At 34.7% G+C, this 18,285-nt stretch overlaps 1 protein-coding gene across 1 annotated transcript; it reads right to left on the reverse strand.

The window, feature by feature from the left end:
* Positions 1-14,338: 14,338 nt before the first annotated feature.
* Positions 14,339-15,535, reverse strand: LOC140872178 (thioredoxin-like protein CXXS1). Its single transcript, XM_073274964.1, has 3 exons — positions 15,273-15,535; positions 14,969-15,091; positions 14,339-14,576 (listed from the first exon to the last, which is right to left on the reverse strand). Exons 1-3 carry the CDS (start codon positions 15,375-15,377, stop codon positions 14,439-14,441), a joined length of 366 nt encoding a protein of 121 aa, XP_073131065.1. The 5' UTR covers positions 15,378-15,535; the 3' UTR covers positions 14,339-14,438.
* Between the last annotated feature and the right edge of the window lie 2,750 nt (positions 15,536-18,285).

Consider the following 18,285-nt stretch of genomic DNA (forward strand, 5'->3'; position numbering starts at 1 on the left):
CCCCATTTTCGAATTTATACTCCAAAAATCATATAAAATCCAAACTTCGATCTTTTTCCAAACCGACTTCGAATACACGATCTATGCTAGCTCAAGAACAACACACTCCAAGATTATCAAATTCTGACAACCCAACAAAAATCAAAGTTCAAGGATCGTAGCAAAACTTACGTCAAAACGAAGCCTTCGTTGCGTTGATCGTGAAACTCAACTCGGAATGAAAATCTAACGGTCGGATCGTGCGAATCGGATGGAAGAAAAGCTCAAAAAAACGTTGATTATGGCTTCCGGGAAAAGGGAGAGAGATCGAGAGAGTGAGAGAGAGGGAAGGAGAGTGATGAGTCATTGATTGGTCAAGTTGCAAGATATATAATATAAAATCCCATTTTTGCATTTCGGTCCCTCCATTCTTCAAAGTTTGCAAAATGACCCCCTGCAAATTATCAAACGGCCCTCAAATACTGAAAATCCTGATTATCTCAATTAAACTCAATTATAATAAAATCGGGGCATTACACAATTAATTAAATCTAACTTGAACACATTCAAGCCCAATAATAGAATAATTATTTAACACTATTTCTATTTGGGCTCTACAAAACCCAATAGTGTTTAATTAATTCAACACTTAAATTAATTTAATTAATTGGACTCTAAAAGGCCCACTAGTGTTTAATTAATTCAACACTTGAATTAATTTAATTAAGTTCATAATAATAATTTTTAAATCACAATTTTCAAAAATAATTATTTTTCAAGTCAACTTTTAATCTTGGAACACATTCACAAATTAAAAATTACTTTCCCATTTATTCTCCTTTAGAAGTCATACTTCTAATTTATCTCACATATAAACTCCTTTATAATCCGTTCAACACATTAAACTAATTTTATTCTCAACGGGATCTAGAAAGTTAGTACTTGTGTGACCCTCATGATACAACTAGCAGTGGGTTCACATCAACATGTGATTCGGGATCAACAAGTCCCTTATATGAGCATACCCCATATAGCTCCATTCTTATTTATCAACTTTTTGATAATAAGAACGTCAGAAAACTCAAGTCTGATATACCCAACCAGTCATGTTAAACGTCTAGCAGCATCTCTTACATGACTCCCTAGGTATCAAATGATATTGCCTGCAAGAACCAATCAATTATGGTTAGCATACACTACGGTCCCTTCAACTCATATATCCCGACCGATTCGACAACCATTAGTTTATCCAGAGTTTTCAATTAATTGATAACTATGTGTCATGCCGTAGTTGCATCGAAGGTGTAATTCGAGAAACCCTTTCTTAATTACCACCTACTCTGATCAGAGATTTCAAGCTACATATGCATGAGATCACATAGGATATCCATACCCGAAGGTAAGCGGTGAATCCCTGACTACAATGCATCGACTCCTATATATTTCGACACAACACCCAACATTGCCACCTGATGACCCCAGTTGATTCGGTAAACAAGTCAAAGTGAAGCTCTAGCATATAGAGTCTCCATGTTGTCCCGGGTCATAAGGACTAATGGTGTACAACCATATACTAGGACTATTCCACTCGATAAGTGAGAACCACTTGAAAAATCTTTTAGGGAGGGTTGTTCAGTGCACTCTACAAGGAGCACATATTTGCATGCTTGGACATCACCATGTCCCCTAACAATGAAAAATGGTACTCACATCGCAAATACTAGTCTCAAACTTGAGCGACCTTTATCCTTCTTTGTGGCGGCTGAATCGACTAGGAACAGTTTAGAATATACAGTATTCCAAATATGAGTTACATGATAGTCATCACATGACCATCTCATATTCTTTCTACTATTTATATATTCAAGGGCTTTATTTATGCAACTAGCATGGGTATAAAGATAAAGGTGTGACAAATTAAATAATGTCAAATATTATTAAAATAAATATTGTCATACAAGATTTCTCTCAAGGACCATCGGCCAACACTTGGCTCAACGTGCACCTACTCTAATAGTACGATGAGTCTCGAAAGAGATAAGCAGAGCTCATCAAGAAAGGGAGGCCTACGAAACCCAATTGGAGGCCGCCCAGATGGAAGTGGAGATGGACCGGGCTCAAGCGAAGGAGGCCAAAGCGGAGTCTGGATGATTGAAGAACTTGGCTGATGAGGCAATGGTCACCCTAGAAAATAAATTAAAGTCCGAAGCTGATTGGCGGACTTCCTTCCTAGGGTCATTCGACTTCTAGCGGGAGGTGATTGACAAAGCCTTTGGCTTTTTTGAAACGGGGTTCAACATGTGCACCACCTAATTTGCTGAGGCTGGTCTACTTCCTGGCAATAAAGATAATTTCCCTGACTTGGACAAAGCTATCGAATCACTTCCCAAGAAATCTGGTGGGGAGGATAAGGAAAAGGCTTCCCAGGTGGCCGAACCACAAGAAGCTGAGTAAGCCATGGAGGATGGGTCCTGAGAAGAAACTATTAGGCGACTGAGCCTGTAGATGCTAGCGTAATTGGGCAAAACTTGTAATGAATCATAGTGTAATTTCCTTAGAGTCAATTAATTCATTGTCTTCCTATTAATCCTTAATTGATATCCATTGTTGAGCCTTCATATGATATTTATATATGGACAATGTGGTTTGACACGACGAGCACCAGTACTCCTACCTAAAAAATACACCATTTTGTTAGGCTTCCGGATGGACAGCGTCGACGCCTCATGCCTATATCCTAGGCTTTCGTTAAGGTTTTTGGGGCCTTATGACTCTCGGGATTTGATTTAAGGTGTCGGGGCCTCATGCCTCCCGGGCTTTGATTCAAGGCGTCGGGGCCTCATGCCTCTCGGGATTTGATTAAGGGTGCCGGGACTTCATGCCTCCTGGGCTTTGATAAAAGGTGCTAGGGTGACTAAGAGTGTCGGGACCTCATACCTCCCGAGCTTTGATAAAATACATCAAGGCCTCATTCCTCTCGGGCTTTGATAAAAGGCATCGGAGCCTCATGTCTCCTGGGATTTGATTAAGGTTGTTGGGGCCTCATGCCTCTCAGATTTTGATAAAAGGTCCCAGGGCGTCATGCCTCCCGAGTTTTGATTAAGGGTGCCGGGGCGTCATGCCTCCTGGACTTTTATAAAAGATGTTGAGGTCTTATGCCTCCCGGGCTTTGAACACAACATTCTTAAGAAAAACTGAATTTCATTTTTAAAAAAATACTAAAACGTGTTACAATAAATTTATTAAGCATAATAATTCTTGAGATGGAACGTGTTCCAAGGCCTTTTGAGAGCTTTCCCCTGGGTATCTTCTAGGTTTCAAGTACCTGCACCAATCCTTCGAACTATCTTGTAAGGCCCCTCCCATCGATCCTCTAATTTCCCCACCTCGCCTGCCGGTTTGGCTTTCTTCAATACTAACTCTCCCACCTGGAATTCTCGATGCCTGACCCACTGATTAGAAGCCCGCACGACCCGACCTCAATAAGCCTCTATCCTCACTGTGGCCCGCCTCTCTTATCTTCAATTAGATCTAACTACTGTGCCTGAGCATCTAAATCTCCTTCCTAATAGGCTTTGACTCTGGGTGAGATCTGGCCTACCTCGACTGGCAAGACTGCTTCAGACCCATACACGAGACTGAAGGGTATTTCCCTAGTCGCCGTTCTAGGAGTAGTACGGTAGGCCTATAATACGCTAGAGATTTCTTCCTCCCAATCTTTCTCAATTCCATATTACCTGGATTGGAGGGATCGAACGATGGTCCGATTGGTGACCTCGGTTTTCCCACTACTTTGCGGATAGGCTATCTAGGTGAAAGCATGTTTGATGCCCATTTCTGCACACCTATCTGCCATCTTCCGTCCTTGGAATTTTCGGCCATTATTGAAGATCAGCTTTCTGGATAGCCCAAAGTGACACACAATATTCTTCCATACAAACTTTAACACTTCTTCCTCGGTTATTTTGGCCATGAGCTCGGCTTCGACCCACTTATAAAATTAATTGTTTAGCCCATAAAATTAGAAGCTATTTTTATTAAGCCCAAAGTGGAAAGATTTCTATCGGCCCAGTTTCTGAAGTTTCACCACTCAATTGTGTCGGCCCATCAGATAAAAAGAGCCCAAAGTCCAACAAGGAACGACAGCAGCAAATTGGAAATGGGAGTTATATTCAAAATCAAGACCAAGTCAAAATCAATCATGGGAAGTGGTGAGCGAGGCCAGTGTGAAAGGTGGGAAAGTGGGAAATTACTCAAATTTTTGAAACAAAAAGCAACCGACAGAAGATTTTCAAAGACAATCACAATTCAACAACACAATTCAAGCTCAAAAAGCTCTCCAAAATTTTAGCAACATTTCTGCATATTTTCAATCTTCATTCTCGTAAATTTTTCCAGAAAGTACAATGCATATTTCCAGTCTACTTTCTTTGTTCCTTCAATATTCTAGCAGCATCTTTTATGTTATTATGGCAAGCATTAGTCAAGTTCGAATTTCAGTAGCAAAAGTAAAGTTTTCGATTGCTATTAATAATTCTCCTTCAATATTTCTTGTGTTCTTTGGCATATAACCGGTGGAATTGAGACCTACGACGAAATGGGGACTTACATTTCGCTTGGTTTAGGAGTTAGATTTTTATTTTTTTTCATTTATCGTATTTTTGGCACGATCATGTCTGGCACGCCTGCAATACACCTGCTAGAGCCATTTTTGTGTGCAAAATTAATTTTGGCATGCTCGGTGGGACCAGATGCCGCCGAAGAACCGCAAAGATCCCGAGAGAGGCGATGGGAAACCGTCACAGGATGGTGCAACACGAGAGTCTATTCCTCATGTTGACGCTATTGAAAATATTGTTCAGCCGGTGGTTGAGCATGTTGAAACGAACAGGAAATCTACTGAAGGAGGATCCAGTGAAATTCCAGAGATGTTGGTGGTTCTTTATGAACACTTTGATTCTATGGTCTCAAAGAAGTTTGAGGATATAGATATGATGGTCGCTAGCACCATGGAACGCATGGAGCAAGCACACAGATTGATGATCGCGGCCATGAGTTATATGAGAGGTGAAATGAGCAAAATCAAGACTACTAGAGAACCTGTGCCAAAGGTCAGTGAAAAGTCTCATGAGCTTACATTTAATCCAAGGAAAACTGCTGATGAGAATCACAAATCTAACGAAGGTGGAGGATCTAGCGAAGGTTCCCCGACTGGCGATCATCGCTGCCTTGAAAACTCATGATCTGGTCATTAGAGTGATAGGTACACTCCTCCTCACATACGAGAAGATGAACTATGGGGAAAAGTTACACCAAGCCAGAAAGTCAGTGGTAAAGCTCCCATCATTCAGAGTTTTATAGTTACTCATCTTAGAGCACATCCTGACTTCTATGATGAACCATATGCTCGCCCATATCCCATGTTGAACACTCGGGTGGCAACCATTTATCATTATCCATTAACTGGACCACCAGCAGTGGATTAAGAACTCATAAGGGAGATGGTGCAGGACTTGTATGGACGAGGAATTAGGCCAATGACTAGGCCTGAGTTTCACAAGCCTTATCCAGAGATCATCAACATCAATAACCCTTATCCTAAGGGCTTCAAGGTACCTGATTTCACACTATTTTCAGGAGACGATGGTCAATCATCTACAGATCATGTGGCACGATTTACCATACGATGTGGAACACTGGCCAACTATGATAATTTTCAATTCTTCAAGATGAGATTGTTCTCAAACACTCTGACTGGGACAACGTTCACATGGTACACCCAACTGCCAAGAAACTCTATTTTCACTTGGCATGAACTAAAGAAATTATTTCACATCAGTTCTATCGAATAGAGCCAGAAACTAGCATTGCAAATTTTTACAAGTTAACTCAGAAGTCCAGGGAAACAGCATGGTTGTTCATTGAACGTTTCAAGAAGTTGAAGAGCCATTGTAAAGTGTTCCTTCCAAAACCCGAGTTTGTCAAATTGACGCAAAGAGGGTTGGATTTTGAGTTGAGGAAGAAGTTCCAGGGAACTGAATTTCGGGATTTCTACACAATGGCTGTGAAAGTGGTCGAGTATGAGGAACTACTACAATAAGAATCACGAAGAAAGAAAACCATTGTTGGTTCTTACTATCAAGATGTGTAGGACGTGGAATTAGCAGAAGTTGGCAAGTCTGGTTCCTTCATATGCCCATCTCTGAAACGCAAAACTAGTGAACCTGTGAAATTAAGTTTATCAGTGATGCAAGGTCAGAACAACATTCAGTTCAATTTTTATGCGTCAAAGACAGAGGAGATATTCGATTTCCTTGTCAAGGAGAAGTTCGCCACATTTCCTTCAGATCATCAAGTGCCGAAGAAGGAGGATTTGAAAGGGAAAGAATAATGTAAGTATCATAATTCTTTCAATCTTACTACCAATTATTATTGGGCATTTAAAAACATCATCCAGTATAGAATCAATAAGGGGGTACTGAAGTTCCCTGAGAAGAAGGAAACTATGCTGATTGACGAGGATCCTTTTCCTCCTATTGCACAAATGAATGTCAATACCCCAGATCTGAGGAGTATCATTACTCAAAGGAGGGAACGCTAGCGAAATAAAAACAAAAATGGGTCCCAGGAGGATGATAAAAAGATGTTGGGTCCCTAAGAATATGATGTTTGATATCAAAGATGTGAAATACAGTGACAGGATCACCTAGGATGCCCGGAGAAAGGGAGATAGAACACATGAATATTCAGAAAAAACCATGGGCTTCGTTCAACGGGCTTCGAGGAGGAATAAAAGGGGGATGTTGAGACCTAAAGAGGGAGAGAACAAGCCGCACAAATTAAGGAGAATCAGAGAGCACATAACTTGAGAGAGAGAGAGAGAGCAAATCGTCTATTACAAGTTGAACCAACCACAAAGTAAAATCACCATTCACCCAAATAAAAGATGAAGGGATAGAACAAGCAAAACTAGCAATACCATGGGCAACTCTGTTCGCCGTTCGACGAACATGAATAACGTCCATAATCTTAGGTGGTTGCAAAGGCATTCTAGTTTCCATCGCACTCAGACCCACATATCCAAGATTCTCCATATTGGTTGTAACTGCTTGCACAGCCAATAAAAAATCAGACTCCACTTGCACATTATTAAAGTTCTTCTCATAAAGCAACTTAACCCCCTCCTTAATTGCTAGAAGCTCTCCATGGACCACATATAACGGTTTGGTGATTTGCTTACCAAAAGCAAGCAGCAGTCTGCCCTGATCTTCTCTGACTACACCACCAATACTGTAGTTATTCAACTCTTCATTAAACGATGCATCCACATTCAGCTTCAAAATTACCAAAAGCAAGCAGCAGTCTGCCCTGATGTCTCTGACCACACCACCAATACTGTACTTATTCAACTCTTCATTAAACGATGCATCCACATTCAGCTTCAAAATTCCCACAGTCGATACTGTCCACTTCGAGAGAATTGATGTATGTGAGTGAGTTTGTTAAATATATTATTTGCATAGAACAAAGTTTAAGTTTCCTATCTCTATTTAGATATCTATCGTGTCTGAAAAAAATAATTATTAAGTTTTTGTTTCGAAAAAAAATCGAGATCCTCAAGTCTTGTTCGTGTAAAAAAAAAAAATTAAGTTGTGTATTGTATAAAAAAAATTCAAGATTGCTCGGACATCCCAAATTTATTTATGCATGCTGGTGGATTCATATCTCATTTTTATTTTTGAAAGGTAAATTAATAATTATTAGTTTTTTATTTGATGTATATGTTTATTGGTTTTGTTATGATTTTTTTTAGAGTGGTTTTATTATGATTAGTATATTATATGTCTTTTTTATATAATTATATGTTCTGATAATGATTTTTAATATTGTCATATTATCATTTCGTCGGGTTTATCTTAATTTCACATGAGGTTGAAAGGTAAGTATTATAATTATTTTTTGAAGAATTTTTTAAAATTGCCTTATACAAATACCTATAATCAAATTTGGCCTTAATATTAGTTAATTTTTAAAATTAATCTTAATTTCCAAATATATCATTTAGACTATTTTTATATTGGCAAAAACTTCTATGAGACGGTCTCAAGGGTCATATTTATGAGACGGATCTCTTATATGGGTTATCCATTAAAAAGTATTACAATTTATGTCAAAAGTATTACTTATTATTATAAATATGGGTAGAATTGATCCGTTTCACAGATGAGACCGTTTCACAAGAGTGTTACTCTTTTATATTAACACACAAACATATATTAAAGTGGTTTTATAATTATCGAAGTGCAACATATCATTTTATTATATAATTATTGTTTTATTGCACTTATGTTTTAATTTCTTGCATTTGTTTTATCTTAAAATTTATTATTTATTTATTTAATTTATATTAATAATATAAATTATAAATTTTTATTATGAATTAATATTAATAATTGTTGTTATTATTATCTATTCTATCAATATAAATTTATAGCTGAAAAATTGCAAAATAAATACGTTAATATTTATATTTGTTATTAACGTTATTTTTTCAATAATAATATTATTAGCTTAGTTGTTATTATTTTTTGTTAATTTCAGATTATGTATTTTATTTTTATTATTCCTTATTATTATTATTATTATCATCATGTCATTTCATCTCATTTAGCCATTGCCATAATTATAAATAGCAACATGATTTTTATGTTTATCATTAATATAATAAACTTTATTAATTCTCATTTTTATAATATTATTTATTTCTGATATCACTTGATAGAATCGATTTGAGTGTAGGGGGTGAATACACTTCAAAATTTTACTTGACTGATAACGGTTAGAACTCAATCGGATTGGCTAGGGGCGGATCCAAGAATTTTATCAAGGGAGGACAGCCGAATAGAATAAAATATCACACACACACACACACACACACACACACATATATATATATATATATATATATACACACACACACACAATCATCACATAAAAAAATTTAAATATAGTAAATTTAATAATATTTTTATATTTTAAATTTTACTTACAATTTACCCTTACGACTTGATATTTACTGAAAATTATTAATAATACTTCATTCAATAAACTAATATTATATATATATATATATATATATAATTAATATTCGTAAAAATCTTCTCAGTAAAAAATTTTCTCTTCACAGCAGTTGTTGTGACTGATAAAATAAAAGACAAACTTACAAGCTTGTAAGCTAACAATTTTTGCTTCAACAATTTTTTTTAGGTTTAAAAAACTTAAAACTCATTTGTGTTTAGGTTTAAAAACTTAGTGATTGGGTTACAATTTTAAAGACTATGAGCCACAAGTTTTTAGGTCACTTTGCACACATTAAACAATGAAGATTAACTTAAATTTTTTGACCTTCTTTTTTATTTTCGTGTGTTGATTCCTAATTTATGATCACAAATTATTATTTTTAAAATATAATACTATTTTGGTAATTTTAAAAAAAAAATCATGGGGGGGCAGCTCCCCCCCCCCCCCCCTGCCCCTTAGTTGATCCGCCAGTGGGATTGGCGACTGAATTCTCACTACCTAGGTGTCTACATAACTTAACAAATAATTATGATGTGCGAAAAATTGTCAAAGTGCGGATTCTGAACACTGAGTATAAAAATGTATGCAAAACTAAAACAGTAAGGTAAACTGAAAAGATGACGAGGGAGATGTTTATGGATGTTCGAAGATTTCAATGACTCTTACGTCACCCCTTCTTCCTCCTTGAAATGATAGCACTAGAAGACTTTGAATTTTACAATCAACATGCAAAACCCCACTCCAAGACTAGGACTTATACACAATTACCTATCTCAGAACTTCTAGTAAAAACACAAAGAGCAGCCCTCGACTGAATGAAATATAGAGGTATTACAACTCGATTACAGACGCACAAATTGATCCTTCAATGATCAAATAGTGTCTAAGAATGTGTGCTTCAAGTTTCTTGATCAAATTTGCTTTTTGAAAGACTTTGAAGACTTAATAACTTGCACAGTAATCGCGAGAATGTGTATGTTCTTCAACTCATCAAACTGCCTATTTATAGTGTAGCGACCCAACCCGGATCCACTACTAATCAGAGGTTAGTGCTTAATTAAGCATTCAATATACAATAATCAGAGATAAATTGCCGAAACTTAAATAATGCTAGACCGACAGAATACAACCGGTTAAATAAAACTAATATACAACCCAATTGAAATAATACAATAACCTAGCTACTACTCCTGCAGCTCTTGCTTGATCTCCACATAATCCCAAATCCTGGTGAAACACCTGTAACTGCTCCATCGAATGGGGTGTCCAAAAAGCACAGAAAACATTGGACGTGAGTGCTAAAGCTCAATACGCTAGCACGGATAAACATACATATGTGATGCATGAAATATGAAAATGCTCGGGTATCCGTATCTGGGATATACTTTATCAACCTGCTCAGACTGGCACCTAGGATATGAGTTGTAGCCTCTGGGAATCAAACCGCTGGAACCAACCACTCAGTCCTAACTGTACGTGGATCTAGGATGTCCCCGGAACACTAGAGCCTGCATACCCGTCGGTCAGAGTGACTCTCAGTGCCCCAACCGTCCAACAGGGCTGAGCGACCCTACTCAACTGGCTCATCTCAAAAGATGTACTGACATAATATGATATGCAAATACCGCATAATATATCAATGTAATAACATGCAATCATGGCACATAAATGAAACACATAAGCATGCATACCCGTTGGCAATCTCAATCAGTACTTACGTACCTCAAATATACACTTTAGATGTCCCCGTATCTACAGTCCAACACTACAATGCAAAATATTCATGCATCACTAATCATGCTTTAAAAGTCTTAACTAAGCTATAAAACACTCTCTAATATTTTTAGGGATCTTGGACCATACCTACGTCCGTCGTTAGCCCACTGATGGCGACTGTCTCAAAACTTAGGCACAACTCCGCTACTATCCCCGTAGCACTCCGCCATTCCCTGCCTTCCAGTAGGACGCCTAGAAAGCCCTAAAACCGACTAAAAGGGACTAGAATAGAGAGATAAAAGGTGAATGGGCGAGTGAAAAGTGAGCCTCGACATCCCTATATATAGGCAGCGATCGGAACCTCCAATTGCACGATTGGAGCTTTCGATCTGATCGAAACGTACGATCTCTTGCTTCCGAACTCTCTCCGCCAACCACATGTCTTCTTTTAGAAGCTAGTTGCCGACAGTCCGATCGTAGCTTCCGATCCCACTTCGGAGTTTCCGATCTCACTGACGTCACTACTTACAGAATATTCCGAACAACTTGCATTTGGGACGTTCGGAGCTTCCGATCTCACTTCGGAGCTTCCGAACTCCCCGGAGTTTCCGAACTGGAACTATGGCTCCGATCACTTCGGAGCTTCCGAACCCTGTTCGGAGCTTTCGATCCTCCCGAAGCTCAAAGCTCTATCGGACCATCTGTGATCGTTCTGAATTCATTTCTCAACTCCTTAAACCCATTTAAGGATCCCTTCATCATGTTTTACCTCTCTTAAACATGATCGCTTGATTAATTACCACTTAATAATTAATTCTGGGTTCGGATCACTACATATAGTTTTGGGCATCAACGGTAATAATTTTGAAAATCATCATAAAACTTTGAATTATTTCCGTTGCACTGTTTGTATTTACCACGTCAAAATTCTTCTGAAAAAGGTACAGTCTGGGATCGTGGCGTCTTGTTGCAGAGGTGTCAATTTCAGTGTATGAAAAATTTTATCCGCTGAGATGGACTAAATGATCTCCTAAATATTCTCTAAGAGTTGGTTAATAGATCTTCAGTCGATTTGATTTATGTCAGTTTAGTGTCGGATAGATAAACTGATGAAGATCAACTGAACGCATTCTTATCTGGTAAACTGATGTGTCATATTGACTGAATAAGCGAGCAGTTTTCTTTCGAATTCTTGTGAGATCAGTTGAGTAACTTCCACGCGGTTTCTCAATTACTCAGTTTAGTGAATTAATGACTTTGGTTCAGTTTAGTTTTGCGATAGCTCGAACACCTAAACTTAAAATCTCCAACATTTTGTATGATCAAGATTTTGATATATAAGCTCACGATGAGATATTCGAGTTGATGTAGTAACAAGTGTTTGAAAAATTGTCAAAAATTCGATTTTTCCTACTTCTATTTTCTCGGATAAATTTGTCACGCAATTTTTGTCCGATGCCGTTTATTTAGCTAGTGTGAATTGCAGGCTATTCTATTAGTTCGAAGATTTATGTAAGACTACTGCGCTATACCGAAGGTTTATCTAATGTATCGAAGGATAGCGGCAGCAGTTCCATCGTCATTAAAAAAAAGATTTTGGCATATAACTACCGTGGTTTTATATGATTAATACGTTCTATCATGGTTTTAACCAACACATAAAAACAAAAAAAAACAAAAAACAAATTGAAGCTGCAGGTTCTCACAGGACACGTCATAAAAAAAGGGGGATTTTGATTTACAATTCTTTTCAAAACTTTTCAGATTTAAATCTTTAGTTTGATAAATCAAAACGAGTCCTTATTCTGTAAAAAATTAATTACTTGTTAAAAAATGTATAGAAAATCTGAATCATTTTATTTCAAGAATTTATACATAATTTTTTTTATTAAAGCATTATCATTTCCAGAGAGAACGTCCAATTAAGATATTGTTTGAAACTCTAAAAATTAGTAATTATAGCTTTTTTATTCACAAATTTGTTAAAAAAAATCCATAATCATTTATTTTTAAAGGTTACAAGTACTAACTAAATACAGAGGCGGCCCTGGCCCTGGGCAGCCAGGGCACGTGCCCAGGGCCCCACCCTTGTATGGGGCTCCAATTTTTTTTTAATAAATTATTATATATATTTATATATAAATATTATATATAATGCTCTCATACAAAATCCATCCACACAAAATAAGGTTTGAGTTTTTAATTTTGAGAGTTTCGATAACACTTTGTCTCTTTTGTCAGTTTGTGGTTTTGTGCTCGCGGTTACGTGATATCGATGTTCATGATCTATTTTTAGAACTACAAATATTGCAAGAGATGCTACCTCTCGAAGCATATGACACAAATAAATCTTGGACATCAATTAAAATTTTAGAGTTTGTATTAAAATGGATATTTTCATATGATTGTGTTTGCGTATCAAATTTTATTGACTATTCCTGTGAATGTAGTATCAGTGAGAGAAGTTTTTTCAAGTTAAAATTATTAAAATTTTATTTGAGAACCACAATAAGTCAAGAGAGACTGAATGTTTGGCGATCCTCTGCATCGAAAAAGACATATTGAAAGATATATCATATGATGATATAATTGATGATTTCGCTACAAAAAATGCGAGAAGAGCCCATTTTAAATAATATTTATTGTTGATTAAATTATTTCGAAGAATTATGTAAACCTTCTTTCATTTGTGTATTTTCTTGATTTATGTATTTTGGTTTATTTTGATTATGTTATTTGGATTTTTTTAATATATATATATTTGAATTTTCAAGTTAATACAAAAGAGCTCATATTTTAAGTTTTGTCCAGGACCTCGTTTTTTTAGGACCGCCCCTGTCTAAATATGAACATACAATGCGGCCTTTGCCATGAACTTTTGGTGATCCCTACGTTTTATTAATTTTCTCCCCCAAAGTGACTATTTAATTCGAATAATTTACTTATGTAATAAACCCAATTTTAAGAAGATATAAATTTGCTTTAAAAAAAATATATATATATATATATATGAATTTGAGAGACAACTAGTAAAATAACCTTGGTCAAATTTTTTTTTTTAAAAATGACTGATCATATATATTTGAATACACTCAAATATACTTGAGAGAGTTATTTTTAAAGAATTAAGTTTGACCAAGGTTATTCTCCCATATTTCCCTAGAATATATATATATATATGGAATGAAAGCTGAGTTTTCAATTCGGTGTTGGAGAATAACGATGAGAGAACAGATTGAAAACCTGTGGTGTTATTCTTCAAGAAAAGTGTATTAATAAAGACTATGTATTCTATACTGAAGACTAATATACATGCTTCAATTTCAAAGACAATACCACATATATCAAATTAAAATACCACAACAGCCACTTAATGTTCACAATAACTCAATTTTAAATGAATTTTTGGTTATGTATTTTTCTCTTTTTGCGATTTTGATTCTTTAATCCCGATTCACCTTCCTAATTTTAGTCTTTTTTTCGAGATAAAGCTGACGTGTATAGTGTCACATCAACACTCTCGAAAAAAAATTACTAAAGTTACCTAAAATCGAATGATATAAGAATAAACTGCAATTTGATATCGTAGATGATAAAAACTGCAATAAAACAAGCATAAATGATCAAAAATACAAATTTCCCTTTAAAAATATATAATTGAACTAATAATGATACACTAATTCTTTGACCCTTTTCTTGATTTCATCTGGATTTGCACCAACGAGTTTACGCGTTGCAACTCCTTCCTTCACCAGTAAAAATGTTGGCATTGCCTTTATCTCCATCTTTGATGCCACAACCTGATAAAATTCACATCCAACAACGCGCGTTACGCCTTTAAATATTCATGTTAATAATTAATCCTCATATTTTTCTACAATAATTTTAATTCAATCTCGTGTTCCAAATTTCCAACACAAATTTCCAATACCAAGTACAATTTAATTAGGTAGTATGTGAGAGAGCTGCTAACCAACATATTTCAAAATTTTAGGAATGAAAAGCTGAGAAGCTCTCTCAACCACGGTCTAGCTAATGTCAGTTGACGGAAAAAATTGGATATTGATGAATTTGAAATGAAAAAAAAAGTATATATAAAATTAATTGTCCATCAAAATGACATCGAAAATATAATTAAGAATGCTCGAACTCGACTCGAGTGCATCAAAAAGATCGATAGATGATTGATTACCTTGACTTCATCGACATCGACGGTGAGAAACAAGATATCTTGGTGGCACAATGCCAATTCTTCAAAGAACTGCTTCATTGCAACCGAAGGTATGCACCAAGAAGCTGTAAAGTGCACCACAACCTGCAATTTATTTTTATCATCATTATATTATATATATTTTTTTCGACAAATATAATTTTTAACCCCCTTTTTTTTATTGTGCAGTAGAGATTTAGTTTTTTTTGGATAAGAATCACATGAATTCTTGATTCCTAAGATGACCAAAAGTATCAATTTCAAGTAAAATTAATTTGGTACTTACAGGACAACCTTGATTCTTAGCCTGAGACATAAGCAAATCCCATGTTTCCTCTGATTCTACTTTGCCAACTCTCGACTCTATCACTTGCTCAACATGCCCTGCCATTTCAACCTCTGGATTTCGCCTACTAAAAGATCTCTGAATATGTTAAATATAAAATGAAGAAAGTTTCGGTTTTGTATGCGCTATAAATAAATATCTGATCTGGATAGACTTCACCCATATATTTTTCTTTTCAAAACTAATAAAAAAACTCATCACCATTCAAAATAGAAAAACAATATTTACTCCTCTCAAAAAAAAAAGAAAAACAATATTTTTACAAAAAAAACGCAATAAAAATGAAACATACACATTTTTAACTAATTTACTAAGCACAAAAACTTATATGACTCTATCTCATTGGTTAATTTTGTGAGACAGATTTCTGACTTCATCGAAGTCATTAAAAATATATTATTGTTCACCGCAAATACGGATTGGACGAATTATCCATGACTATGAGACCGTCTATTATGAAACTTACTATTTAGTACTCATAGAAACTGAAAAAGAAGAAGAAATGATAAAACTATTTTCGCTTTTTAAAAGCACAAATAAATTAAATAAAATTAATAAGAAAATTAAAAACATATTCAACAAATTTAGAAATATATATATTATTTAAGCATATAATTACTTTGCATAAATATTAGACGCACACGGCACACACACACACCAAAAAAAGAGAAAGAAAAAGAAAAAGGATAGAGTAACTCACGCAACACGTTTGTGGTTGTGTAAATTCAAATTATTAATTTTAAAATACATATTGGGATGTTCTTGATTGATTCTTATCAATTAGTTGTACATATTTTTTTTTCGAGTTTTTGCCTCTATGGTGATGAGTCAGATGACACAACCACTCAATGTCGTGATATTAAAATATTTTTTTCGATAATGCTATGTATATATAAAGTCTTACATAAAGGGTTATATGTCTCATTAAATTAGGAAAGTAATAAAGAGAGATCTCGATAAAGTCAGGATTAAGACGAGAGTTATGGTAATTGAGTCCTACTCACACTAGTCTCCTACCTCGTATAGAAATATGCTCCCACAAGCATTCTATATCTATCTAACTTACCTCTCCTGGCCTTATACGTCTCAATTATTTCTTATGATTTTACACATTCACTCACTCATAATATTTTGCTCTCTCAAATTTATTACGCTATTCATCTTCATAATCTGAGCACTGACTTAGGCATCGGAGGGGTCATGCCGAACATAACTTCGGCGCTCCTAACCCTGTTCTTGTATGTGCAGAACCCTATTTATCCGACCTGAACCATGTATTGAAAAATTAGAGTATCTGCTCTACCAAACCAAACCCGCGCGCAAGGTAAAATTTTTGGTTACATCATATGTATGTATGTATGTATGTATGTACCATCATTGAGTTCTACGAAAAATTGTAGACGGCAATCAAATGAATTCGTTTCGATCGGGAATAATTATTGCTCCCTCGCTTTTTATCCTATTAATTAATTTTTTCCACCGGATCAACATAGGCCATAAATATCATCCCATGTGAAGATTAGATCAAAGTATGGCCCTCCTCCGAAGGAACATATTCGAAGTTTCGAACAAAATATTTCATGGAACAATCATGTATCTTATTATTATAGTATATATAAAATAAGAGTAATAATTAATTTAGTACATAAATTATTGGTTAAATATCAAATTAGTACACGAAATTTTATTAATGTTTTAATTAGAACATGTCCACCGAATTTTGACCAAAATTTGATGAAAAAAAGGGTATAATAGTCTTTGTTCAAAATCATCAAAATTGAGCATAATGTTAGAGTTTCAAGTTTTTGTACATGTTTTGACGATTTTGATATTAAAAGCGAAACTCTTGGTTTGTAAATGAACCAAGGCGCTCGAGAGCTATTCGAAACTCGATTCTATAAAAGCTCGTTTGAAGTACTCGTTTAATGATGCTTGTTGATGTAGATCAAACTACAAATTAGGAGGCTAGGATTTGAGAAAAACTCTCATTTTCAACTTTATTAATAATCAAAACTGTTTAAGAATAAAATTATAAGTCATATAAATAATAACTAGAGTCCTACTTCGATTGAAACACCAATGATATGAAAACAATAATTTTATATATAAAAGATCGAATAAGCTCGTGACTCATGAATATATTCGTTAAATAAAGCTTAAGCTCGGCTCGATTATAAAGAATCAAGCCCAAGCTTTCTAGAGTTCGGCTCAATTACGTCTCCACTCCTTGTGTTCAAAATTTCAAAGATATGTAAAGTGATAAACTTTCAAAATTTTATTATTATTCATGTTCTCTTTTAAAATTATTGTTCTTGAATAAACCAAATAATAGTTTTTAATAAATTTAAAATCTATTATATATTTATTAAGTTTGTTTAGAATCGATAAAAGATCGAATAAGCTCGTGAACCATGAATATATTTATTAAATAAAGCTCGAGCTCGACTTGATTATAAACGACTCAAGCTCAAGCTTTCTAGAGTTCGGCTCAATTACGTCTCTACTCTTTGTGTTCAAAATTTCAAAGATATCTAAAGTGCTAAACTTTGGAAATTTTATTATTATTCATGTTCTCTTTTAAAATTATTGTTCTTGTGAATAAACCAAATATGTATGATGTAATAGATCTATTTAAATTTATTTTAGTATAACTCAATATTTTTATTAAAACATTATATTCAATAAATTTTTACATAACTAAAATATAAATTTTTTTTAAATCACAACCACTATCTATTTAATATTTTTTTCAAACTATTAATTAGATAATATGTATTCATAAATAAAAAAGTAGCTATATAAAAAATAATAATAATTTTATATATTATCAGTTTATTTACTACACTTATTTAGATACAATATGTGTTAATACTTAATTTAATATATTCAGTAATTTCTTGTTGAAAGGTACAATCTATTTAATATATCTAATATAATAATATTATGAAAATAA

Source organism: Henckelia pumila, unplaced genomic scaffold (genome assembly GCF_033568475.1).
Source record: "Henckelia pumila isolate YLH828 unplaced genomic scaffold, ASM3356847v2 CTG_461:::fragment_3, whole genome shotgun sequence".
NCBI classification, from domain to species: domain Eukaryota; kingdom Viridiplantae; phylum Streptophyta; class Magnoliopsida; order Lamiales; family Gesneriaceae; genus Henckelia; species Henckelia pumila.

Excerpts from the sequence above, each read along its gene's own strand:
- LOC140872178 (XM_073274964.1), bottom strand. The coding sequence starts at position 15,377 with ATGGCAGGGCATGTTGAGCAAGTGATAGAGTCGAGAGTTGGCAAAGTA. Across the intron at positions 15,092-15,272 it reads CTAAGAATCAAGGTTGTCCT|GTTGTGGTGCACTTTACAGC; the intron begins GTAAGTACCAAA and ends AATAAATTGCAG. Across the intron at positions 14,577-14,968 it reads TCGATGTCGATGAAGTCAAG|GTTGTGGCATCAAAGATGGA; the intron begins GTAATCAATCAT and ends GAATTTTATCAG.